Source organism: Sebastes fasciatus, chromosome 7, assembly GCF_043250625.1.
Source record: "Sebastes fasciatus isolate fSebFas1 chromosome 7, fSebFas1.pri, whole genome shotgun sequence".
In the NCBI taxonomy this organism is placed as follows: domain Eukaryota; kingdom Metazoa; phylum Chordata; class Actinopteri; order Perciformes; family Sebastidae; genus Sebastes; species Sebastes fasciatus.
Genome location: NC_133801.1, coordinates 25371313 through 25399293, shown reverse-complemented (window position 1 = coordinate 25399293; position 27981 = coordinate 25371313). Strand labels below are relative to the sequence as shown.

The 27981-nt window shown below is 40.4% G+C and overlaps 1 protein-coding gene across 4 annotated transcripts; it reads right to left on the bottom strand.

Annotated features, from left to right (window-relative positions):
* Nucleotides 1-7278: 7278 nt before the first annotated feature.
* Nucleotides 7279-27493, bottom strand: hnf1ba (HNF1 homeobox Ba). Of its 4 annotated transcripts, XM_074639942.1 has the most exons (11): nt 26789-27488; nt 24332-24531; nt 23732-23999; nt 23415-23638; nt 19024-19152; nt 15816-15970; nt 14307-14433; nt 14036-14218; nt 13145-13263; nt 12715-12759; nt 7279-10151 (listed from the first exon to the last, which is right to left on the bottom strand). In XM_074639942.1, exons 1-11 carry the CDS (start codon nt 27181-27183, stop codon nt 10131-10133), a joined length of 1866 nt encoding a protein of 621 aa, XP_074496043.1. In that variant the 5' UTR covers nt 27184-27488; the 3' UTR covers nt 7279-10130. The 4 variants fall into 4 exon arrangements, with proteins under 4 accessions (XP_074496043.1, XP_074496046.1, XP_074496045.1 ...); XM_074639945.1 differs by lacking the exon at nt 19024-19152 and having other exon boundaries at nt 26789-27493; XM_074639944.1 differs by lacking the exon at nt 12715-12759.
* Between the last annotated feature and the right edge of the window lie 488 nt (nt 27494-27981).

Genomic DNA, 27981 nt, shown 5'->3' with positions numbered 1-27981 from the left:
GGAAGACCTCTGTCAGAGCAGCTCCATACATGTGTATGTATTTCTCCATAGAAAGGTTGGCGTTAACTCTGGTCGCAGTGACCAATTAGCCCTGGCAGAGAGTGGCCTCCTGACCCTTGACCCCTGCTGGGAAGTCTTATCCATTAACCCCTTGGGCCCCAGCTGGAGTTGATGTAGTATCCTTTCTTCTGGCTCTGCTAAACACACGGCCACATTCACCCTGCAGCTTCCACTTTCTGTCTCTTTGCCCCTCTCCTCTGTTCCCCGGGTGTCAGCTCGCTCCTCGTGTTGACCTCTTGAGTCCTCCACCGCACTGATGTTGGCCCACCTCCATCATCACCACTGCGCCACACAGCTTCAGCAGAGTTACACCTTCTAACAGAGCATCTTCTGACTCTGTCTGTTCCCATTATTTTGCTTCTATTTTTTTACCAAACTGTTGAGAGGGTGCTGCCATAAAAGAGAAGGTACTGTGTTCAGCCACCTTACCTTGTATAAATAAATGTTAAAGCTAGGGTTAGTAATGTTGAGAAACTAGCATATACTAGATTTAAAAAATGTAGCCAAATGGAAAACCCAGCCCAGTGTTGCCAACCTTTTTCCAATGAAAGTATCTAGAAAGTCGGAAACCCTGACAGCCCGGATGTAAACAACAAACATGGTTATTGTTAGCACTCACAGCTGTCCAGCTTGCAGCTTGTGGAAGACTCCGGTGACGCTCAATGAGCGCACGGGCAGAGTGCGTAAAAGCAGGCAGGCAGGTAGACAGATATGGAGGCCAGAACCTGCAGGCCGCCTCCACCTGTAGATTCTGGCAGACAGCTGCAGGCCAAACCTCCACCTACAGCCTCTGTCATCAACTTACAGCCACCGCCTCCACCTGTAGCCTCTGCCAGCAACCTGCAGCCGCCTCCACCTGCAGCCTCTGCAAGCAACCTGCAGCTGCCGCCGCCACCTGCAGTTTCTGGCAGACAACTGCAACACAAACCTCCACCTATAGTTTTATTCCAGGAACCTGCACCGCCGCCTCCACCTTAAGATTCTGACAAGATGCTGTAGCTCGAACCACCACCTACAGCCTCCCCCAGCACCCTGCAGCCTCCGCCTGTCACCCAGAGAGCCCTTAGAACACCACGAAGACGCAGAGGTAAGACACACATATTAAACCTTTGCAAGATGAACAGAAATTCATTACATGCATCCTTATTAATGACTAAAGCACAAATTCCCTCTTTAACATTTACAGAGAAATTGAGTTTTTTTCATTGTGAATGGAAGTGAGGAGATTATCTGTATCCTGATAGTGCCGAGGAGGAACGATTCTATCGCCATGTAAAGACCTAAGTGAGCAGAGGCCACAACATGCAAATAGATAACTGAGTAATATTTCTACAGTTGACTCTGACTGTAATGGGATATTTTAATGGAGGTTTGGAGCTGAATGATATTTTCACCCAACATATTACTTTGTGTTATTTCTTCAGGCCCTGGTGGACTTCACAGACGTCCTGGAAGAGGGATCCCTCCTCTGTTGCTCTTTCTGAGTTTTCTTCCATTTTTTTCCCTGTTAAAAGTTTTTTTTGCGGGAGTTTTTTCCTCATCATCATCAATGAAAAGGTCGTACTGTAAAGGAGAAAGCATCCTGTACAGATTGTAAAGCCTCCTGAGGCTGAGATTTCTTAATATGTGCAATATTTTGTAATTTTGAACGCTATTTACTCATAAGACACTTTTCTCATTTACATTTACATCATTTTTATTGCAGTTTGGCAGCAGCTACCTGTTTGTATTAGTTTCAATAAGGAATGCTAAAAGTGATCAAGAAGCTACTGTGATGGATGTTTAAACTTATCAGCATTTAGTTTAAGTTTAAGTTCATGTGTATCATCAAACCAAGCCAGTCCTCAGTCTTCATGATATAAAACGTTGACCTTTGATTCAGTACAAAGTGAGAACGTTTTGTTAATTTGTGCTCCTTAGTTGTGGAACCATTTCAAAACTTATACAAAACAAGTGTTGATCTAAATGTAAAAGTAACCGTTCTCTGAACTCATCAAATCTAGTTGTTCAAATCTAGAAAGGTTGTTAGCTTGTTAGCACACTTCCCATCATGCACTGTGTTTGGGTTAAATTTTTCCAGAGAACCTTGTGTTTACTAATTTGGGGAAGGTTATAATGGAGAGTTGTTATGTATTGTTTTCTACATGTGTCTAAGATGAGTCACATGTATAGCTCATACTGAGGACACAGCTTTTTAAAGATACGTGATAAAGTATTGATCTTTATTGAAATAACAACAATAGCAACAACATCAATTACTATCTGCCAATATATCATTATTAGAATTTTTAAAATTCAAATAATATCGATATTGGTATCAGCCTTACTAGTCATTAATCGGTCGAGCTGTAAGATTTTTTCATATTACGATGAATGTATGAATAGTATAAATATGTATTTATTTATTATCTATACTGAGCACCTTTGGCATGAAAACTTCCTTCAGGATGAATAAAGGTCTATCTTATTCTATCTTAACAATAGAATAAATATGACAAAAGCACCACCCTCCCAAAGAGGAGAACCACAAAAACAAACCCCAGACATCAACTACAGACCCACACTGTAACTAATACAATATGTTTTCACTTTGTTTTTAAATGTAGACACAGTTGTAATACATTTCAGGTCATCGTCAGGTTTACTAAAAAACTAACCAGATATTATTGTACTTTGTGCACAGTTAGAAAAAGCACCACAGAGAAGTATAATAAAAACCTTGTAGCTCTGGACAGAGAGAGGTCAGCCAGGTGAGCAGAGGACAGGTGAGTTCATCACATTGTTACACCCTGTGAGGCAGCAGCCGCCCGGGTACCTGAACAGGAAGTGAAGACAACAGGTGAAATTACCTGCTGCAGGTCGACAAGTGTCCTAATATACTGGAAAGGGCAGAATATTGATACTAAATCACACATTTAACTAGAGAGTGAAGTGCTTATAGCAGCTAACTTGTATTATACTGTACCAAACATTAGCTACAAATGAAGTTATGTGATTACTGCCTGAAACTGTCTCTACGCTCCTCTCCATTGTGACTATAATGGTAAACAACTGATAGAAATCTGTTACAGTAACTCAACTCTATCTATCCAACTCATTGTTCTTCTTCATGTTTTTTGGCAGATTGTGATTGCAATACCAGCTTTTAGGTGCATACCGCCACCTACCGTACTGGAGTATGTAGAACGGGATCTAATTCACTTTAGTCCATAAATAAAAATAAATAAAATAAAATAAAATAAAATAAAATAAAATAAAATAAAATAAAATAAAATTAAATTAAATTAAATTAAATTAAATTAAATTAAATTAAAAAGAATACAACAACTATATTCTACTTAACAATCCTGTGTTTATTAAGAAATGTATTTACCCACTTACCCTATCTTCATTATATTTTGAAAAAGAGCATAATTACCTGATTAATCGCATTATTGTCCATAGTTAAGCGCAAATAAATCACACATTTTTTATCTGTTAGAAATATAACTTAAAGGGAGATTTGTTAAGTAATTAATAGTCCTATCAACATGGGAGTGGACAAATATGCTTTATGCAAATATGTGTATACTGTATATTCATTATTGGAAATCAATTACCAACATAAAACAATGACAAATATTGTCCAGAAACCCTCACAGGATCTGCATTTAGCATAAAAAATATGCCCAAATCATAACATGGCAAACTCAAGCCCAACAGGCAACAACAGTATATATATTTGTCCACAAAGGCATATAGTTGTGGGTTGACCTGTAATTTAAACAGACCAATAGGACATCTTAGATATAGGCTGATTTTGAGGTCACCTTTGTGTAATAGAACCACCTGAGCTGCTTTCCATATCACCATACACAAGTATTAAAACTTACATGATAATAACAATGGAACCAATATGAGTGGCAGTAATATTGCTATCAGTGATGATAGTAGCTGTATCTATGATTTTATTGCAGTAAGTTTTACAGTAGGTAAAGAAGCCTGAACTTGGCCTGAGAGCAAATGTGTGCAGGGCAGGTTCCGACTTAATAACTTAATATTGGATTGAAAAAAAGTGATAAACTTTTTTGAATTACCGGTGAAGGGATAAACTTCAGCAGTCAAACTTTTCTTGAAGACGTCATGTTTTGACTGACAACATTTGCCCAGATGAACTTCCTCTGCCCAAAGTTAAGTTGAGGCGACGTGAGTCATGACCTTCCCTGTTTTACGCTCCGCTGCCTGGGAGTCATGCCAGACCTCTCACAAGAGGTGAAGGGAGAGTCAATGATCCTCTGTTCCCTGGAAGTCTCTTGCTTTGATCAGACAGAGTCAGCACTGAACCAGACAGCTATGGAGGAGGTGACTAGCTTGTAAAACTGAATGTGAAGACAGGCTGAAGCTTCCTGGAGGATGATAACTGCCCTGCATCTGGACAAATCAATTCTGATCTTTTAAATTTGAATCAGTTTGTGAACACTAAAGCGGCTCCTCACAATTGGGCATGTTGATCAAATATTAAAGGAGATGTGTGCAGGATTTAGTGGCATCTAGTTATGAAGTTGCAGATTGCAACCAGCTGAATACCCCTCCGCTCAGCCTTCCCTTTCCAAATGTGTCTGAGAACCTAAGGTGGCCTTCAGGTTACGTAAAAACACTAAAGGCTCTCTCTAGAGCCATCGTTGGTTTGTCCGTTCTGGGCTACTGTAGAAACATGAATGTAGATGTAGATATGAAGGGCTCATTCTAAGCAAACGAAAACACAACAATTTTTACGATTATATACTAATGAGAACATAATTATGAATATTATATTCAATTTCTGCTAATAGATCCCCTAAAATCCTACACACTGTAACTTTAAGTAATTTGTATAAAATGTTTAGGGCAAAGATGTGACAAGACATTCTTTTTTACCTTCAGTTTAGTTGTCAGAAATATTCCCAAACTTACCAAAAACTAATATAATTCTTAAATTAATAAACCAATTGTAATAATGATACCATACTTGAGTAAGCAGTGTTTATTATTTCCTCTTGTTAATCCACATTATTGCTGTTGGCTGGAATTCCTGAATGAGTTATGGTGCCCCCTGCTGAGAGACGTGGAGCAATAAAGAGTCATTTATCACACTGAAAACATTATTTCCCCCAGAAATGAATTCTCTGAGTGGATATTACACAATAGCATGTGACAGCTTGTAATAACTTTAACCTCTTGCTGTAATTACTTTAACATTCAGCATGTGTTATAGTGTTAATTAAGTGTAATAAGTGTTGATTGTATTTTCATTTTCAAATCATTAAAAACTGACCTAAATTGTTTCCTAATTAGACACAAGCTCACCCCCAAATAACAAGACTTACAATAAAGCACACGGGAGATAAAGCATAAACAATACAATAAGCCAATCACTAATTGGTCATCAAATATTTAAACTGTGTTTACAGCCAGAAAAGGCACATTTCTAAAAGTTGTCCAAGAACCTGCCAATGAATCAAGCTTGTATTCAAACCCTAATTCACAGCTGAATTAAATGTCATGTTTAGAGAGTTCAGTGTTGTATTTCAAACTCTAACAGATGCTAATGAGCCTCCCAGTATTTCAGTTTCTTTCAGAGAAAAGAGTAAAAGAGACTTGGTCAGATCTTTAGAGGCCTCCTGGGTCTGAAAATCAAAGGCCTCATTGAAAACCAAATAGAGCAACATCAGTGGATTACAAGGCCTCAACCAGCAGGGCTCCACAGTGGAGGCTGCAGGTCAACACGGGGAGAGAAGAGCACAGTTAAGGCATTCCTAAGCGATATAAATCACCAAGGTTTAAAGTGGTGACTTTTTTAAAATGACGCTGATTTAAATTTTAAAGTCTTTTAAATAGTATAGTGGCTATAATCAATCTTTTTTTTATGTAATAAATGCTTTTATGTAGGCAGAGCAGGCCAAATAGTCTTAAAAATGACTGAGTTATATCACACTTCATATAGAGATCTTACAGAATTTCTCTGTTATTTTTAAGTCTGTTTTTGTTTGTAAAATAAATTCAAAAATATCTGAATTGATAATTCATATTACAAATTATTAAAATAAATGTATGGACCTTTTTGCAAGTCCTATATTTTTGAAGAAATCTTCTCTCATCCTCATATACAGATTTAAATATTTACAGATGTTATAAAACATCATTTGACACAATAGGTAGAAAAGACACAGCTAAGATACCTCCTGAAAAACTGAGCATAATGTGAAATTCAAAATTGAACTCTATAGCTATGTGATACTGTACGTAAAACTAAATTAAAATCATTACCTAATTTAAATGTGACATTTGTCTTGACTTAAACCCACTTAAAAATTAAGCTGCAGTATTTCTTGTCACAAGAACTATAATAACAGCTATATATATTTTTTTGTACTGTGGGCTCTGTGTCAGTACCAGATAAAGGCTGAAATGAATTATGCTATCAACGTGTTTGGTTCAATGACCTCGTTGCTTGAAATGTAATGTGCACTTTAGATCTATGAACTTCAAAGAGGCTGTTTGTCTTATCACACAGCAACACCACGACATCTTTGTAGAGGCTATAAACAGTTTTGCAGGGGTGGAAAGTAACTACGCTAAGTAAGTACTGCACTTAAAGGTGCTCTATTTGATATAATCAAGAGCATTAACATAGCAGCAAACGACTATTTGCTACGTAAGATACAGTGAGATAAGATACAGTGTAGTAATGTCTGAGCAGAGAATGAAGTCGCTCTCCCTCTGTGTGTGTTGTAATGCAAGCTTCTCTGTGCTTTGTTGACATAGCCGGGCCGGCTTTAGTGCATGTGCCCCACTGGTTAGCTCACGGCCGTCGCCCTGCACTGCTCTCTTACGGCGGTTACAGCTGATAACGCCGTCCTGACTGACGGACTCGTCCCGGAAGTGTAGCTTCAGGTTAACACTGTCAGCAGTGTTGTCCTTGTTTTTACTGTTAGCGCTGTTAGCACTGTTAGCTGCAAGCCACAGGCTCAGCTGTCGCCATGTTGAGAGCCGTGCGGAGGCAATAACAATGCTCCCAATCTTGCATTTAGCACCTTTAAGTACTTCCATTTTATGTTACTTTATACTTCTACTCTACTACATTTCAGGGGGATATATTTTACTTTTTGCTCCTCTACATGTATTTAACAGCTAATATATTAGCTAGTAAACACATAACTTTGCAGATTAAGATTTTACATAAGTTAGAAACATATTGTACAATAAATATATAAAATATATTTTAATATGATTAGAAAATATGAAGATTCTTATAAATGTATTGTAAAACATCCCAACAGTATATCAAATGGTTCAACTGAGCTACACCTCGACAAACTATACATGATAATAGAAATAATACAGCAATTTACAGACAAATTTAGAAACATCTTGCACACAAAACAACCAAAACCATGTATTCATTTTGAAAAAAACTTTTACTTGAAATATCAACATCTCAGAAAGTATAAATAATGATTTATGATTGATTTCAATTTTTATACAAAAATAATACATTAGAAAAAAAAATCATGTCCTGTCACACAAATATGAGTGCCCTCTGATCGGATGGCAGTAGACGTGCCTATAATAACAGTCACAAACCAACCAACATAATAACAAATGTAATGACCTAATATTGAACAGGAGACTGGATCTGACACACTGATGATACGCAGGGTTTGACAGTCGAAATGGCCTTTTTGTCTCATAAAAACATGGGTAGTGATTATTGATGGCAAATGTGGTCCCATCTCAACCTTTCTCGTCCTTGTCAAGCTAAGTTGACATTAGCTAAACTGAAACTGAAACTGTGTTCAGACCAAACTTTGCATACAGAGTCAATGGAAAGACGCCATTTGACGTGAGTTAGGACGTTCGTGTGCATACCGGTTTGTGAATCTGCCTCATAAAAGTACAAACTGGAGGAAAATGAGTTCAGTCAGAAGCTGAGCTGATCACAAACACACACAGACGCGTCCATTGCTAGCTAACTTACAGATAATGTCTGTACACTTTGTAAGTTACTGTATGTTCGCTGTTTGGGGGGGAACAAACAAAAACAGCCCAGTGGTCGAAGGAAGAAGGAAGTTTGCTTCTGTCCGAACACACCGTGGTACAGTTAAGCCCAAGTTCTGCTTTCCGCACGGACATGTGCTGACGTGGAATCGTGACAGGGAAACGTTTGGATCTTTTATAATCCGAGCAGGTTTCTCCTTGCGGCAAACCGATATTCTCCCAAACTGTAGGGGGCAGTGTACCGGAATCTCACGTCTACTACAGCATGGTTTCAGCATGGTTGCTGCCCATCTGCGTAGTTGGAAAATGTCGGATGTGCTCGGACAGGCGATAACACGCCGCAAGGGAAGGTTGTGTCTAAAAGGAAATCCACAAACTGCTTAAACTGTCAAAAACTTCTCGTATCCTAACCTTAACTATTCAAGGGTTGTGTCTCGGAGGTAACAAATTGCAGAAACTTGCAAAAGCTCTTGCAAGGCTCGCAGCCCAACGACCTATCCCAACCGTAACCCTTCAAGGTCAATGCCTAACTTTAACCACATCGCGAGAGTTTCGCAACTTGGGGGTTTCCTTCCAGACACGACCGCACAGGAACCCCAAGGCGTGTCTGATGATGTGACGTCACTTTGGTCAATCAAGCTTTAGCGTGGGCGTCTTTACCGACAGCAGCTGCTCCTCTCCCCAACATTTCTCAGTCTTTGTGGATTCCTGTATGATTAGAGCAGCTGCTGTCACAACACGGCCCTCTTTCATGTCTCTCTCCTTCACAAATTACCAGACCAAGATGACTGTTTTGTTTCTGAATACTTGTCAATATTTTCGTTCTAACCCTGGGGGGTCCTGATTTATGACGAGGAGTTATTAACAATATTTGTCCTATTTGGTATCTCTTCACATTGAGGCAGGAAGTGGGAGGAGGAGGAGGAGGGTGAGTCCCATTCCTGAAATTCACCTGAACCTGTGTGCAAACAACATGGAGGGGAAGGGCCACCGTTAAAGTGTGTGAGTCAGACCTCCCTCCATAGACATCGAAGACTGACTCTTATTCTTTGGCACATTTGTCACACATTCATCCATCTGCTTTTGTGTTATTTTACAGGCAGCTTCATCAACAGGAACTCCAGTATATATATATATATATATACAGTACATACTGTAGGCTATAGGCTAATTGTTGGTGACTTCATTGATAGTGCATATTCATTTCCAGTCTCAAGTGTGTGGAGTTCTGTGCAGAATCCAGTTATACAAAGCATTGCATACACCTATTGACGCATTGCATAGTCCTCTCAAGATTGTCAAAGTCTTTTCAATCACAGTATACACATTGAACAACTTGAAATGACGAATCCCTCGCGTTCGTCACCTGCATTAAGTAAAAACTGAGTGTGAAAGAATAACATGGAAGACTCCTTTAAAGCCCAGTAAGAATGTCTAATGCTTGCACAAGATCAATACGGGGTTATTGTGATTGTCACACAGTTCTGCTCACGTGCAAGGCAATTGGTGTCGGCATCCAGCATCTTGTTGTGAGTCTTTCAGCCTTCACAGAGGCCGATCGCCGTCTCTGTTAGTTTCAGGGTGTCTTCATATTTCCAACCTTAAATCACAGTGTAATATAAGTTGTCCCAGAGCCTTCGTTTTCAAGTCCGTACCACAAACAGTTTGTGAGCGCTTTTTGGGTTGCTTGGTTTTTGTTCCTTTGTAATGTCAGAAAAGAGGATGACAAGGAGGGGGCATAAAAAAGTGAATACTGTTTTCAAAGATTGTGTTAAAATCATCCTTGTTGATCATTTGTGTGCGACAGAGGGGGAATCCAGTCTTTTCACTTTCAGGTGCAGTGAGTTTTGTTTTTTTCCCCCTCCCCTTCTGTCCCTATTTCTCATTTCAACCGCCTGGCCCACCGTCGTCGTCGCCACTCCTCTCGTTTTGTTGACTGACTCATCATCCAGCTTCGCCGTTGCCGGTTATTAAGAGTTGTCATGGTTACCGCGGTGAGAGGGTGGAAAAATGTGCTCCCGTTGCCGGGCACCGAGGAAGTCAGGTGGACGCTCTCACCAAGCTTGAAGAGGACACTGAAAGGAGAAGAGAGAGAAATGTGAGACAAAGTAGGCCTGCGTTACATAAAACAATAAATACAATCTGTCCAGTAACACAGGTATATGTAATGTGCTCCAAGGCTTATGGAAATACCAGAGATGGAAAGTGACTTAGTACAGCTTTGAGGTATGTTTACTTTACTTTACTTGAGTTTTTACATTTTATGCATTTCCACTACATTTTCAGAGGGAAGTATTATACATTTTACTCCACTACATTTATTTTACAGCAATAGTTACTTGTTACTTTTCAGATCACAAGTTTATAAAATATGATGCATTATTATAGGTTAAACTATTATGTAGTAAGTAGAATTAGCTCCGCCTTGACCAACTACATGATACAATAATATAACACTGACAGGATCTATTTTACTTTTTGTTGCTGAAGTAAAATTATGAAAGCAGGACTTTTACTTGTAATTGAGTATTTTTAAAGTGTAGTACTTTTACTTAAGTAAACGATTTGAATACTTCTTCCACCACAGGTAAATATATCCCTCCTGCACCTTCGCGTGCCACACCTGACCAAATACATTCCTCATCCCTCTTCTCCTGACTCTCAAAAGCCTTGTTTACATTGAAATGCTCTTTTTTTAGACTGTTTGTGGAATTTATTTTTCCTCAGGCCTCTCCAGGGGTGGAGGCAGGTGACCCCGGTGCGACCCCGCGGCCAGCAAACAGCTTCACCTGATAAAGCTGACCCGCAGCTAAGACTTGAGTCATTAGACGGCGGGCTCTGAGCAGAGGTGAGTTTGAAACGGACTCAGGTATAATGGAGGGTTCTCGGTAAACAATGAGCGTTATAAAGCCTGAGCGTGCTGGTCGTGTCATGAGAAGAAGGCTGCCCCGTCCAAATAGAGTCCTGATAAGAAAATACCTGGGAGAGCCTGCTGGCTAATTGCTCTCTAAATAAACGGATTTGTGAAATAATGCCACAGGGTGATGATGCCAGAGGTGGAAAGTAACCACCAGTGCACTTACTCAAGTACTGTACTTAAGTACAATTTTGAGGTACTTGTGCTTCACTTTTAGTATTTTACTCCACTACATTTCAGATGGAAATATAATAAATATATAAATATAATATTAAGATTTTACAAAAATAAAAACAGGAGATATGCTTATAAAATAAAGTGCATTAAGTGGATTAATCGATTAGTTGATGGGCAGAAACAAAGTCAAGAAAAAATACCAAAAGGGATAGTTCCAGCTACTCAAATGTAAAAAATGTGCTGCTTTTCTCTGTGTTACATTGTAGTAAATTTAATAGTTTTGGGGTTTTGACTGTTGGCAAGACAAAACAAAATATTTGATGAAGTCAAATCAGGCATTTTACACCGTTTTAAACACAAAAAAATCGGCATATTAATTGATTGAATAATTATTAGTTGCAGCCCTACAATGCATTGTTAAAGATTAAACCAATGGTTCCCAACTTTGTGACGCCTTACAAAAAGCAACCCCTTGTCACGTCAATCTTCAGTTTACATAAATCAGAATCCATCATATATCTGAAACCATTCCATCCGTATGTAAGTCCTACAGTATTTGAAGTATTAAAGTATTTCTTGAGTATGTTATATGTTATTGTAGTAGTAGTGGATGTATTGATATCACTATTTCCTTGGTATTATTTTGTTTATAACTATAAATAACTAAAATATCAAACTTATAAGGTGATTTAGAATTTAGAAATCCTAATATGTGAATATACAAGTATTCTTACATTGTGTTTTTTTTAACACAAGTACTTCATCCACCACTGGGTACAGCTTTTATCATAACTTATACCTTTCCAAAAGTGTATTAATAAGCAGCCGATTGTCCCCGGACGCCCTGACCAAAATGGGCCTCTATTTCACAGCCTCAGAGACATTTGTTTTACTTCCTTCCTCCACTGAGGATACACAGTGCTCTGCTCTGAGCTACCGATCTGATCCGTCCCATCAACCCATCTGTCTGTCAGTATCAGTGCAGCGGTACGAGTGCTCTGCCTCAGCGTGGGAAATTGAGCGTGTGAAAGCACCGTGGACAACATTTCAGGCTAGAGCGATCACCGAGAGCAGGGAGAAGTAGGAAAGAGGAAGAGGTGTAATTACCCAAAAAAAAAAAAAACTTGACCCCCACCACCCAGCCCATCTCATCTCCAGCCTCAATGTAGCATGGAGGCAAGTGGCAGCACACCAGGCTGGAGAACTTTGATTAACAGCGGGGCTCATTTCCTGATCGCAGAGGTAACTCTCACCAGGGAGAGGAAAGTGAAAGGAGGCAGCGTTAATCAAGAGGCGTTCAGGCTGAGGGAGCAGGTGATTGATTAGACGTCTGTTTAAGAGGAAATAGGAATTCTGAGGAGTATACTACCCATGTATCTACCTCGTCTATTAGTTTGGAGGCAAATGAAAGCATTTGAACATCAGCAACAGCCCCAAACAAAAACTCTGAACAGTAAAAGAAGCTAAATTATTTGATTTGTGTGCGATTTTTAGTGATTTTACTCATTTAAACTGTGTGACTGAAAGGGTAAAATTGTATTTACCCAGGAGAGACCACCGAGTTGCACCATCTTGTTTACAGAAGCGTCCTAATGTGACAGGAATTAAACAGGTCAACACACAATCATAACACACACACACTTCTCCCAGTCATAATGTAGTTCCTGCTGTTAAGTGTGTGCTTTTCGATTGTGTTGTTTGTCTCAATCGGAGCTGGGTGAGGGTGATTTCTGTGTATAAATAGGTGAGGAGTGAGCTAATCAAAGTGTTACAGTACTTTTTAAAAGAGAGATTTGATGAAAAGATAGTACTACCTGCTGCAAATTTATAAGAATTACAACAAAAACTGCGATTTACTGCTGATTCACATGCAGATACCCGACTTTTTCAATCTAAAAACCAAAGTGGCAGGCAGACAGAGGTGAAAACATGCATCTAACTGATGTGATGTGATGTGAGTGACTAAGGACTGACCGTTTTGCCTGAGGACATGGAGCTGAGGGTGCTGAGGCTGTTGGCGTCTGTGACCACCATGGCCGAGGGGAAACGCGAAGGGTGGGAATATTGCGGGGGCTCTTGCTTGTGAGGATACACTGCAAAGGAAAGTCAGACAGATAATAAGATTTCTTCACTTGTTCATGAATTTTTTTTTTTTTTTTTAAAACTCAATTTCAAAGTTGATATCAGAGACTTGTGGGTCGCAAAAGAACCCCTTTTCATTCACATATCTGGTCAGAGGTCAAGGGACCCCTTTAAAAATGGCCATGACAGTTTTGCTCGCCAAAATTTAGCATAAATTTGGAGCGTTTAAGTAACCTCCTTTGTGACAAGCTAGAATGGTACCAATGGATTCCTTATGTTTTCTAGTTTCAGTAGTGCCGTTAAAACGAATTAGCTTTAACATGTTATTATCATGAACTCGTTAACTTTGACAGCTCTATTAATAAGTTATAATAGGCTTTATTTTTACACTACAGTATCTGTCCACCTGATATAACGCAGTGGTTCCCAATCTGGGGATCAGACCCCTTAAAGGGTTGCCAAGATGACTACTGGGATAGGAGAGAATCAAAAACATATCTCTGTTTACCTTTTCTGACTTTTCCTGACTTTTCAGGAATATTATAATTTTTTTCTTTTGAAATATTGGACAGTTTTACTCTTTCAGGCTTCTAAAGTTATTGAAATAAAACAAATTAAAAAAAATGAAAATCACTTATTTTTTTGAGTGCTGACACATACAGTAGACAGTAGACTTTAAAGCGACATAAGCCAAAAAGGTTGAGAACCAGTGATATAACTGATGTACAAAGCACACAAGATGCTTAAATACAAAGAATATGGGAGTAGAAATTAGTTACTGACTGTGCGAGTGTGTGACGGTAGCCATGAACGGCTGCTGGCTCATGTGGCTGGGGGACTGCTGCATCAGGCTCTGCTGGTGGGGGCTGTGGAGCTGCTGGGAAAACTGCACCGGCTGCAGCGCCGCGAGGCTGCCCGCCACGCTGTTGATCACCGGCACCGACTGAGATTGCGACGAGTTTAAACCTGGCGTGACACAGTGAAAACAATCAGTCAAAAACCCTGCCACGATGAAATAAGCTCAATGACTTTCACTTCTTGATGCAGGACTTACTCTGTGCTATGGCCATGACTCCAGATAGAGGCATGATGAGGTTCTGTGTCTGCTGATGGCTGAGATGGGAGCTGTGGATGTTGGTCAGTGTGCTGACTGGAGGAAGCCCTCCACCTGAACCTGAAATCTATGGAAAAGATGAAGGAAATCAATAAAATTAGAGTACTGATTTATTGCTGTAATTTTGTTATAGACCATTTCACAGTTGTAAACATTCCAAATGTGTCACAGCTTACTTCCTGTTGCAGTGTATGTGAATGACATCACCTGACAGGAAGTAAACATGGATCCAAGCTGTTGCCTAGCAATGCAATTCCGTTGAAACGGTCTTATAACAGACTATATATAACGCACAAAGGTACGAGAGCTTTGAGCGTCTGCTATGTAAATTCACATAAATGTATTTTCAAAGTGAAACAGATGTTGGCTGCTAAACAAACAACAGTCATAAATGTTGACTTAGTTCAGATTCTTTTGTATGACACTGTTGTGCAACTCCACTCATACACAGCACACAAGCAAATACTGATAAGAAACAAAAGGAAAAGAAGAAAATCATGCTAAAAATGTCAGAAGACCGTGCATGAGTTTTGTGTAGCACATGGACAGTGTTTGTATTCCTGCACGTTGGTTCATATGAATGACTGCATCCATATTTGCAAAAAAACAACATCTACAAATTTACAGTAATGGCTATCTGGATCCTCCCACTCGGTGGGGCTGCGACTATTTGACTACCGCCAGCTGCCCACAGAGGACAGACCGGCCAAACACACATCTGCAGATAAGAAACTGTCAGCTCTGACCTGCTGCTGCACACTACACAGCCCGCCCTGGCTGTGGTCATTTCACATAATGCCGCTCCAAAAGGCAGAAGTGTTTTGATCTGACAGGGAAGTTGGTGAACTTCAGTTACATGGCTTTACATTTTATGTGACCCTGAACAAGATAAGTAGATCAAACGGTAGAATTTAGGATTGTATGGCAATTTAATTGTAGTCCAAAGAAAAATATTTTGACATTAAATCACACATCATATATCAAAAGTGTTGTTTGTCCACTACTCAAACGCTATGGGCCCTTGCACATGTCTCCTTGTCACTGATCAAATATTGGACTAGGGCAGAAGGGAGAAACTCTGAAGTATACACAAAAAAAACCCAGCATGGCGTATAATCAAATGCTGGCGTCATTTCTCTGGCAGAACAAGCAGCACTTCACCTGTGGCTCCTCTTTGTGAGGCGTTTAATCAATAAGAACAGAATGTTTCTTTGTCAGGTTTATTGGCTGATGCCTGGTACACTCTCGGGAGTGCCATGCGCTAGTCCAGCCATGGCCTGCCACCCCGGCTCCACCTTCCAAACAGAGCAGCACAATGTGCTAATTGTTGGCTCTTGCCCGTGGGTCCATGGGAGAGGAGGTTCAGGAACCTGCTTTGTACGTTTATGCTAAACGCAGGCCTGGCCTTATCTAATCTGAGGCCATGAGGGCCCAGGTGTGTTCACTCACCATCTTGACGTCAGGTGACATCAGGCTGTGGCTGTGGTCCAATCCTCCCGGAGACACCTGCTGGAGCACCGACTGGCTGGTCGCCATCGCGTTGCTACTGTGGTGACTGATGGTCGTGGAGGAGGTGACCTCGCCGGGGCCTTGGCTGTAACGCACTGAGAGAGAGAGAGGCAGAAAGTTAGTTTCGCTTGTCGTGTCCCACAACTATAACAGCTGCTGTGCCCTAACAGTTATGTAGGGCAGAGAGATAGCGGCGCAGGCCTCGTTCTGTGCTGAGAAACGCCGCTGTCACTCCAATCAACCTGCTCTTTGACTCAGACAGGGGAGGACAGAGCAAACAAAAACAGTGACCCGTCTGCTGCTATCTGCGTAGCTCAGCCAAGGCCATTCACTGCGTTCACTCACTCACAACAGAAACCCCCATCAGACCCTCTGATCAGCACACAAACGCTACTGATGATGATGTTCTTAATTACATCAGTGTGAAGTTTCACCAGAAGTACTCAAACCCTTTAAAAATACCAAGTATTTTTGAAAAAATTTACTTAAAGTAGAAATTACTCTGTAGAAAAATGGCTCCAGTGAGTGTTATATTATTATATATTACATTGTCAGATCGGTAATACTGACGCATCAATGTGTCAGCAGCCTCTAACTGTTGTAGCTGCTTGAGGTGCAGCTAGTTTTAACTACTTTATACAGTTTGGTAGTTTAGCCCATTGGTTCCCAACATAGGGGTCAGACTCCCTCCAAAGGGTCATGAGATAAATGTGAGGGGGAGATGATTAATGGGGTTGGACAGAAAAAAGGTTCTGCTACATAAATTTCTCTGATCTTTGATTTTTTTGGTGAAATATTGGATAATTGCACCTCTATCAGCCTAAATAAAATAATCTGAGAAGTGTATTTTGTGTAAACATTTTTTACATTTTAAAAGTAACTAGAAACTATTAGAAACTGAGGATGTCAATTAAATTGTTGCCGTAAAAAGTACAACATTTCTCACCAGCGTTGCCAGATGAAATGTTAAACTACCGTACCAAAGGCCTAAAATTATCGTATTTTGAGGAAAATTATCGTACACAAGTCATAACCACAAGAACAAACAGACGTGAATGTGAAATTTTACAAAACATGTATTTAAATGACTTTCTGACTTTGTTTTTGTTTTTTTGTAAGTGTGGATATGTGTTTATATGTCTGACCATTGTTTTACAAAGTTAAATTAGAAGCATGATTGGCTGGAAAGGGGTCACGTGAGAAGAGATGTAGAATCCATATTTTGCTATCCGGAAATGAATTAAAATAAGACAGCGCAGACTAAAACCAACTACAAATTGTAAGTTTCACAAAATGGTCAAGTTATCATATATTTTTTTGGCACTTCTTGCATTATTGTTTGTAGCCTACATCGCGCAGAGGGCAAAATGATCGTAGAAATATAATAATTATTGTACATCTGGCAACACTGTTTCCCCTCTATGTAGCGGAGTAGAAGTATAAAGTGGTCGATAAAAAAGGACCTAAAAATTCTACTCAAGTACAGTGCTTGAGTAAATGTACTTTTTGTACTACTTTACATATTCGCAGTGAAATTGCCATGAAAATGAAATTCTTCTTTTAGTGCCATCACTTAATCCCGTGTCTAGACTTTTTGTTGTCTCTCACCGGAGGCCCAAAGGAATGCTTCACCACCACAACCGACAATCAAATGCCTGTTTGCCGATGCAGGCCCCCTCTGATACCAACAGAGTAAACATTACACAATTACAAGCAATGTCAAACACATTCTTATCCTGTGGTCTCAGCTTCACACACAGACACAGAGAGCGTCTCTCCCTCAGTGACAGCGTAGAGACAGACTCTGTTTGCACTCAGATCTGCCATCTTCCCCGAGCCCTACGTCCCTGACCCGGGTGTGACGGCCCGAACGCCCCGTTGAAGTCGCTCAGACATAACAGGGGGCATTGATATACAGATACATTTTTTTTAGATAAATGGGAGGGAGAGGCGCTGACACTAAATGTGACCAATGAGGGCGACATTGATTTCTTGTTACTGCAGGATGTGTTTGTAGATCTGAAAGTTTGCTTCAGGTATCAGGGGAAAGATATCATCCTGCAAAATCATCTTTCTTTGAGTTGTGTGCAGATTTGTGTATATCAACACATAACACATCACAGCAGTAATCGTAATAATCGTAAGATGCTGCACATTTAAATCAATAGTTTGACATTTTTGGAAATACAAGCAGAGAGTTAGCTAAGGACATCGATACCGCTCTCGTGTCTGTGCGCTAAATAGAAGGCTATAGCCAGAAGCCGGCTAGCTTGGCTTAGCATAAACACTGGAAACAGGGGGAAACAACTAACCTGGCTCCGTCCAAAATTCACCAACCAGCATTTAATCGGATTTTGTATACATTAAACAAAGTTATTACACGGCATTATTGAATATTCGATTCTGATTGGTCGGTTATTTCTTTATAGCAGACCGTTTTTATGGATGCAGTTCTGATGTTGGACTCTGGCGGAGGATTTTTGTATCAAATTATTGATTTCTTAAGTAAGTTGCCATGTAGGCTAAGCGGGATAATGTACATCTAGCGGGTCATTGTTGTGAAATAAACCCCTTCAGGGCGATGCTTTGCGTCGGGGTGCCACAACGCCCTACATTACCCCTTACATATAACATGTAAGTGATCCTATAAGCGAGCTTTAGAGATGCTGGTAACTTTAGCCAGATTTTTTTACCTTTGGACAGAGCCAGTTTGGCTATTTCTAAACTTCCTGGTGTTAAACTAACTTTAAAAACCTGGGGATGATTTTTGATTCTGCTTTTAAGTTCGATAAACAGATAAACTGAGAGGCAGCTTCTTCCAACTGCGAAGCCTAGCAAAAGTAAAAACCTTTTTATCTTTCCAAGACTGTGAAAAAGTAATCCATTCTTTTATTACCACTTGCCTTTACTACTGTAACTCCCTCTACATGGGAGTCAATCAGTCTTCACTGTCACGTCTGCAGTATGTGCAGGACGCTGCTGCAAGGTTTTTAACTGGCTCCCGGAAACGTGAGCACATTACTCGCTTCACTCCACTGGCTCCCTGTCACTTTTAGAGTTCATTTTAAGACTTTATTATTTGTCTTTAAAGCACTTCATGGATCGGCTCCCTCCTACCTATCTGCCCTTTTAATTCCCTATACCCCACCTAGGTCACTCTGGTCTTCCGACCAGTCACTTCTGGTCGTCCCTCGGGCTCGGTGGAAGCTCAGGGGCGACTGCGCCTTCTCAGTTGCGGGCCGAGGTCTGTGGAACAAACTGCTCCACCACATCAGATCTGAAAGATTTGAAAGCACAGCTCTTTTCTTTGGCTTTTGAATGCACTTTAATTGTGATTACTAATTGGCCTTTTATAATGCTCATAACAGTCTTTTACTCATGGATTTTTATCTTGGTCTCTGTCTGTGGATGTGTGGGATTTTGTTGTCTGCTCTGTTGACCTGTTTTTATTCTGCCTATGTCTGTAAAGCACTTTGGTCAGCTCATGTTGTTTTAAATGTGCTATAGAAATACATTTTCACTTGACTTGATTTCCCCGTTTCCAGTCTTTAAGTTAAGCTAAACTAACTATCTTCAGGCTCTAGCTTCACATTTAACGGACAGACACGAGAGTGTCAGCCAACTCTCGGCAAGAAAGCAAACAAGCATAATCCCAATAACGTTGAACTGTTCCTTAAACTACAGACAGATACCACATTGTCTGAAGCCACAGCGCCATATTTCATCTTCTAAAGTACCTGTCCTCCATTTTGTTCAGCCCACAGACTTCATATTGTCTTCTGCAACATACTAGCAACCCCACAACACTCCACTGTGCCTTGTAAACACTACCGCAGAACAATAAAGCACTCCATTGGACTCATGACCCCCATTGCCACACAATAGAGCAGGACTCATAAAAAGGCAGTTATCTCGGTGCTGGGCGACCTCTTAAAGTGTCTGACAGAGAAAAGGATGCTATTCAGGCCAGTTTTGTTTCTTTGGGTTCGGCAGTAATTCCAGCTGCGGGGAGCCTCGGAGTGAGTAAGGAGGATTTCCACGATTTGAACTAGGAAAAGTTTCTAGAAAGCAAAGTTTTCTAGAGACACATAAAGTTACTGAGCACAAGGATTGGAGATTCTGTAAATCTAAAGATTTGCTCTGGTAAGACGGGACAATCCATTGAAAACTGAGGCGTCCTTTTTCGAGAGCAGGGGGGAGGGCGAGAACTTCAGAAGGGGAGTGGTAGCAAGGATCTTCAGCAGGTTTAAAAGGCTCTAGCTCCCTGTGTGACCCATGTAATATCAAAGCCTGCCTCCCCAACCCCAGGCAGTGCTCATTGTAGTGCCGCTGCATATGACAGACCTCCTGGGTCTCTGCAGGACGTATCCAGGCTCTTCTTTGTGGCTCTCTGGGAGTCCTGGAGCAGTGGAAAGTGCAGAGCTAGGCCATCCTTTTCTCTGTGTGTGTGTGTGTGTGTGTGTGTGTGTGTGTGTGTGTGTGTGTGTGTGTGTGTGTGTGTGTGCGTGTGTGTGTGTGTGTGTGTGTGTGTGAGGTTGTTTAAAGCTAGCCTAAGGTGACGGAAAGCAACGCAACCCACGGATAGTCCCCCCCGCTACTGTGTCTGATCAGGAACTTCTGAGTCTGCTAGTTTTGTAACGTGCAGAACGATGCAGCTCAGCTTACACAGCAATGATTCAATTTTGTGGTGAATTCAAATGCCAAATTACCCGTAGTCGAAGAAGAACTAATCTAAAAATACTGAAAAAAATGAACAAAATATTCAAGTAAAAGTCCTGCATTCAAAATCAAAAGTAAAAGTACTTGTCAAGCAGAAAAACGGCCCCCCGTGACGGAATTATTATTATATTTTACATTATGAGACTGTTACCAATGTAACAATGTGTAGGCAGCATCTTCCTGTTGTAGCTAGTATTAACTACTTTATATACAGTGAGGAAGTTAAGTGCGTTGGTTCCCAATCCAGGGGTCGGTCCCCTCTAAAAGGTCACAAGATAAATATGAGGGGTTGGAGATGATTAATTGGGCAGGAAAGAACAAAAAATTAAGTTCTATGACACTAATTTGTAAAAATGTTCTATTATCTGCGCTTTTTTTGTGAAATATTGGAGAGTTTTATCTCTTTGAGCCTCAAAAATTGACAAGGGGCCCCTACCAGACACTGATGTTTGTAAAGCAAAATGGTTTGGAAACAATGGTTTAATCCTTAACGATGCATTTTGTATTTTCTTTTTTTTCGTAAATCTTAATCTTAAAAGGTCTCAGTTGTCAAATAAATAAATTGACATTAAAAAGTACAATATTTCCCTCTGAAATGTAGGGGAGTAAAAGTTAACATACTATGGAAATACTTGAGAAAGTACTTGGGTAAATGAACTTGGTATCTTTCCACTATTCAAACAACCTTTTCTTTAGATTATTTTTTTCACAAGAAAATCCATAGTTGTAAATTATGAGTTAGTCAACATATTTATGACATCAACTACTTTGTTAGCGGAGATTAATGCTTCAAGGTAAAATGACGTAAATAAGATGGATTACTTGAGCTCAGTAAACGTTATTAGTGGATGAACTGTAGGTACATAGGAAAACACAGGTGCGTGCGCACATACGCCTGCCGACAAACTCTGTAATCTGCCTGAGATCAGTTTCCTTTCCGAGAGTAAAAAAAGGTCCCCACCAAAACTGCACGTCACACTGTTTGACTGTCTATCCAGTTGTGACCGACTGATCAACGAACTGAAACCGAATCAATAAAAACTCCCAAAGCAAGAGGAGTTTCTTTGATCTGACCCAGAGGTGACCTCTCTCGTATGACTGAAGGTGTGGCGACAGTTTAGGGAGGGGTTGGGGGTGACTAGCTTTCTCTGTAGGCGAAGAAGGGGTCATCAGTCCTGTCTGGCCAGAAAAGAGCCTATACCCCGCTGGACAGCTCCTGCTGCTCCAAGTCTGCATCCAGCCTCAGCAACTTTACCAATGCCCATAAAGATGAGGGGGGAGGCTTTAAAATCAGTCCTCCTCAAGGCCCAGCAGAGATAAATGAACCTAGGTTACAGTCACTGCAGTCTTCTAATACACCACAGACAATGGGACCTCCCGCTGAGGGAGAGTATAGAGAGTAGAAGTCAGAGGAGCCCCTTATCAAAGGCCTGGGAGATGTAGTAGCAAAGGATTTTAATTGTCCATTAAGCATGCATAATACAGGCCGTGCCCTAGCAACGCAATGAGATGCCCCGCTGGGATATTATTGTCAGGCCAGGGGCTGACACTGAAAAACAGCTGATGCTGTCGGCAGGATGCCAGCAGGACACCTTGTAAGCAGCCAGCTGAGGGTTTTTTCAGGGGGAGAGCAAAGTGTTTTCCGCCATGCACCGACCCTTCCCTTCTGCAACCTTATCGCTGACCCTCTGGCTTGGCAACCTGAGGTCAATGCCTGGTCAGGTGTTCTGAGCATCAACAAAAAAAAAAAAAACTCAAGCAAACAGACAATCACCAAAGGTAAAAGAGCAAGCCAAGGCAAACAGTTTGTTTTCCCTTCAAAGCTCACCTCGTGTTCGAACACGAGAGGACAACAATAGGCTCTGAGTGAGACTCTCAAATCACAGTTTTATGGAGGGTGAGTGATGGCACGGAGGATAATGCTCCGCGAGGCCTATCAGCTTTGTTTTTATGTCGTATACGCCAGGTAGACTCAGTCAATACTAATTACTCCAAACGCAAACAACAGGTCAGGGTGAAATGGTCATAACGCACAGCGTTTCCTTGTTTTGGAGACTCTCCGAGCGGAGTCGTTAGCAACCTGCATGGGAGGAGGAAATGTGGAAATGACGGCGTTATATGTCGAGGTGATCTGGATGTGTCTGTCCCCCCTCCCTGACCCTGGCCTGACCCTGGCCTGTCACAGGATTGCTGCCCTTTGTGTCATGCTTCTCCATGCTGACTTTGGAGTGGAGATTGCAGGTACAATGTGGATTGTTCTCAGTGTGTTTTCAAAGATCAGAATAACAATGGCATTTGCTCAGCTCACTCACTCACGCTCATTGATCACTTGTCCCCTCTTTCTCTGCCCCTCTGATCACATCAACTGTGCTTAGTGTTTTCACACCGAAGAAAAATTAATCACGCACTTCTATTATCTTAAATTTAGGCGTAAACACCGTACATTTTCTCTGTAAACTGATGTTAGCGTATATTTTCATGCATTCCCTATCACTAGAATTTTCCACATAAACAATTAATCTGCATACATGACATTTAAAGGGGAACTCCACCAACTTTACACATCAAAGTCTGTTTAAAGGTCATGGAAAATATTGGGCATTGTGGGTAATGTAGTTGCCAGGTTTTGACAATGATGAAGAATGTGTGGAACAAAAAAGACAATGTCTCGGGTTGTGCTGTATTGATTTTGAGACTTTTCTTTTGATACTGTCTGACAATGTCATAGAGGTGCAACGCTTAAAGACAAATCTGTCATCATGACACATGTCTGCTCTCTGTGATACTGAACTGCATGCAAAACAATCTTAGGCATCTTACTGGGAGGCGAAGCGCTGATATGGGGGTGATGTGGCGAGCTGTGTGACAGCAGAGGGTTCATGGTGTGGGGCGGTAAGTTGATGGAGTCCATGGCCAGCTTCTGCCTAAAGGCTTCCTCCTTACGCCGGTTGGCGAACCAATTATAGACTCGCACTTCGGTGACCAGATTAGAGCCGAGGCCCTGAGCTTTGGACGGGGAGACGCCTCTCTGAAGACATTCGGCTCTGCAGGAAACAGATGAACAAGGTGAGAAATTGGGGTTAATATTGTTTGTGTAACGTTTTTCTAAGATAGAGGAAAGTGTCTTGTTTATGTACCTGTTGCACTCTTCTACCAAAGCTTCCCTCTCCTCCTTGCTGGGGTTCTTCTGCCGTTCATAGGCCTGGTACAGGATTTGCTGGGACGCGGGCCCCCATTTGAAACGATTTCGTCTCATTTTCTTGCAGGAGGGTTCGCTGCCGACCTCTTCGCCAGGCTGAACCATGCCCTGACCGGACGGGTTGAACTCTGGGAAAAAAAACACCTGATCCTGATTGTCTTTGTCTGTCATGTTGCTTCCAGAGCCTAGCACTGCCTGGTTGAACTCTGCAAAACAAGAAGAGGTATTCAATAAAACTCATTTCAAAATGCTTTCTATTATCGCAAAACCACAAAAGGAAAATATTTGCAAAAGCAGAAGTTAGTTAGGCTCATGATAGTTGTGTTTTCTTTCCTTTTGATGCATTATGACAAACTTCCGTATCTAGCACACAGGCCATACTTTCATTGTATAGGTGCATGTATATGTCATCCAACATGATGAGGAAATGTCCAACCCAACTTGATATCCCCACAGGTTTGAAACCCAAATAAAGTGCTGTGTCGCTGCCAACTACACATTACAGGCCAAGGTGTGAGAAACTCAAATATTAACTTACGTTGGAGAATTTCCCGCTGTTTCCTGACATACCAGGTATAGAGGGCCGCTCGCTTCTGTGTTTTCATGGGCGTGCCTTTGTTGAGGTGCTGGGAGAGGTGAGACTGGTTGAGTCCTGTGACGTCCACAACCTCCCGTTGGGGGATGTTGTGCTGCTGCATGTAACCTTTGATCATGCGGGCAGCACGCCATGGATCCTCTCTGGGTTCAGATCAAACACAGGAGCAGAAAACACTCATTTCACCACTGAACTACATGCAACTTTCAGAGGGAAGTAGTAAAGAGCCAAACCAACTTTACTCACATTTTATGGCTTTTTTTTGGGTCTATTTCATGCTATTAAATTAATGTAGATACATGATGAAACGCTTCCTTTAAGGGGGAAGATTTTGGTAGTTTTGTTGATATTAAAAGTTGTTTATTTATACTTTTAACAAAATCTACAATCAGCCACACATTAATTTGTTCCTTTTCCTTCTGTTCTGTTTTTCAGGGCCTCAAGTTTAAAGGGTAACAAACAGGTCCCCTCACAGACGACCACTGTAACCCGTTCAATAGGCTGTAAATATTTTCAAAGGTTAGTTCAAGTGGATTCAGGCAGGTTGAGAAACTTGGACTTAGTATTTGATGCCTAAACACATGATTTCCACCTGGAAACAGGTAGATTAGGTTTGTGGAAATTTAAGTAATCATGAATAATACAAATCAAAATTTAAAAAAGACCCCAAAACTGTGTAACAAATCTTCAGATAGGTAGGCAAAACTTGTAATAATACTCAGGTAAAAAGATATTTTTTTAATAGTATTTGGACAAAACTATATTACTTACTATCTACATATATATATATATATAATTACAAAGAAATGCATTTGTTATACTAACACCAGATGTTCTTTAATTGGTAATCAAAGGAAAACTTGAGGTCAGGATTAGTCATATAAAATTAGAGATATTAATCTCAAAGAAGGGTGAAGTTCAGTAATATATATATATATATATATTCGTTTTTTAGAAATTACATTTAATTGTGTCCATATGAACATTGACTTCATATATAAATTTAGCATTAAAATATGTGCTTACCTGTAGAATTAGCCCTCAAAATAAAAATGTAAAAGTTAAATTTCTGCAGCAGCATTAAAGTGTAACAACAAATCCTCGGTGGTAAAACGTATTGGAGATTAGCAGCCCAGACACACTGACATCGGTAATTATAGCAACTCTACACACGTCTGTTTGTTTTGGAGAATGTGGAGGCCTACATCTAAGTCTGCGGGTTAAGTGGGAGATGTTAGTTTATAACTTTTGACAATGAATAACCAGATCTCCATTCACTCTAATCACACGCCACTGTGTATCTTTCAGTTGATGATTTATAGAATAAAATTAATAATAACTTAACTACACGTGGGTTAGTTTTGATATTCTTCCGGTCCACGTTGGGGGACTCAAATATTTATTTTACAGTGAATCAAGTGGTCTGAGGATCTCTGGATTATAGGTATGATGAACAATTAGGATTATGTTTTCTCCTTTTTTTTTTTGGGGGGGGGGGGGCATGATGTGTTTACTGACACATGAAGAAATGGAGAAAAACAAATAAAAGTGTTTAATTTTAAGTGATAAATGAATAAATTGAATTTTATTATCAGTATTATTAAGAATGCATATTTATCAAACGTGTTAAGAATTATAATAATTATTCATTTTTATCCTAAATTATAAAACAGAAGTTCACTTTCTCTTCATGTCGCCCCCCTTTGCCGATTTTTTTTTTTTAATCTTTGAGAGGTGGAGTATATAGTTAATAATAAATAGATCTCTGAATTCAGCTGATATTTTGCAAAGGTAAATAAATGATAATCCCTGTTGGATAATTAGTAACCAGAATGTGAGAACTTGAACCGCGGCGGGATGATTTAAAATTGTAAACAAAGAAGGGAAATGTATTTTTACTAGGAAATAAACGTCAATTTATTTTATAAATGCATGCTTCATTTTCAAACTTTTAAAACATAAAAATAAATAAATAAATAAGATCATTTGAAGTGCGCTCAACAGAATATAGCCCGAGCGCTTATTTTCACTTTCTCATCTCACCATTCATACTGCAAATTTAACTTTAAATTATACCCAGTTTTTGTAAATGACATGAGAATGTGATGGAATAATGGAATGTATGGAATAATAGAATGTCTGGAATAATAGAATGTGATGGAATAATGGAATGTAATGGAATAATGGAAGTGTAACTCCCAAACATGAGTCCTGTAGTATTGTTCCCTTTGTTTGTTCGTGAGTCTGACTGTATACATGCCCATATCTTGTTGATATGTGTATAACCTTAAAAAAACACCAATAAAAACTAAAGTGGAAAAAAAGAAATTGTAACCAATTTCTAGACTTTTTTTTTTTTTTTTAAATTTCAAAATAAAGTACAAAAAAGAAAAAACTCACGCCAACATGCGGTCCACCTCCGCCCTCTGCTCGGCGGCCTCCTCAGTGTTGAGCGACTGCAGCTCCTTGAGGATCGGAGGGGTGTCGTAGTCGTCCCCGTCCTCCGAGCCCTCGTCCCCGGACCCGGACAGCTTGTTGGCCTTGTTGCTGTGGCCGTTGGTGAGCGTGTGGAAGACGGGCTTCGAGTCGCTGCTGTCCGCTCCGTTCATCTTCCCGCTCGGAGCTGCTGGAGGCGACATGGGCAGACTCTCCAGTTTTACTCCAAAGCCTTGCGGGCTGGGGTCCATATCATCCAGGGCTTGGATCAGAACATCTTTAGTAACTCCTGAGTCCAGCAGGGCGCTGAGGAGCTCCTGCTGCAGAGATGTCAGCTTGGATACCATTTTAGAGAACATTAAAACATAGGCCTGCTGGTGTGCGCACTGCTGCAGCAGAGGGAGGATGCAGAGGGATAAAAAAAGTAAAAAAAAATAAAATAAAGTTCCTTCCTTTCCTCTGCTCCAGTGTTTTCTGTTTTCTGTTTCTGACACCTGCTTCACTTCCCTGTTGGATGGGAGGATGGAGCTACTTTGTCATGATGCTTTCTGAGTGCAGGGGGATATAATAAAACGTGGTAATGAGTGGGCCGGCTGATGGGAGCCTTATGTAAATCCAGTGAATAAGAGCCGCTCTGGGGCCGAGGTAGACATGTGTTTACACTGCTGCACTGCTGCTTTTATTGGCTCCCCTTATCAGCAACAACTTTCATGGACTTTGGACCCTGTTGTATATATGCCATAAAGACTTTTTTAAGAAAGGGCGAGCTGCACATATTCACACCACTGGATCTCTTCTCCTATAGTTTTATTATAAGGCATTGAAGTATAGTTCTGTGAGTATAGAAGCAATATCATATATTTAGCTCATGTATTTGTTTTACTTATGAAAAGACTTAACTTATAGGCTATTATTTAGGTAATCAAGTGTTCTCATTATTACTTAATGGGATAATCGTATAGGTGTTAATGAGCTGTTGTCCTCATTAATTCAGCTGTTTGTTTCCTTTAATGAAGCCTAATAATCTCATTATGCAAATAGTCTCACGTCACTGGATTTAGAGAAATAATTATGTATTTTATTTTTAATTTTGTAAGAAGAAATGGGCTAGTTTAACTTTTTCTCTGAAAGAAAAAAACAAAACAAAAACAGCCAAT

What these genes read in the sequence shown, in the direction of transcription:
- hnf1ba (XM_074639942.1), bottom strand. Translation starts at nt 27,183, where the DNA reads ATGTTCTCTAAAATGGTATCCAAGCTGACATCTCTGCAGCAGGAGCTC. An exon ending in GGAAGACCAGAGTGACCTAG is followed by an intron (nt 15,971 to 19,023) that starts GTGGGGTATAGG and finishes TCTCTCTCTCAG; the next exon opens with TGCGTTACAGCCAAGGCCCC. An exon ending in TGTCACCTGACGTCAAGATG is followed by an intron (nt 14,434 to 15,815) that starts GTGAGTGAACAC and finishes TCTTTTCCATAG; the next exon opens with ATTTCAGGTTCAGGTGGAGG.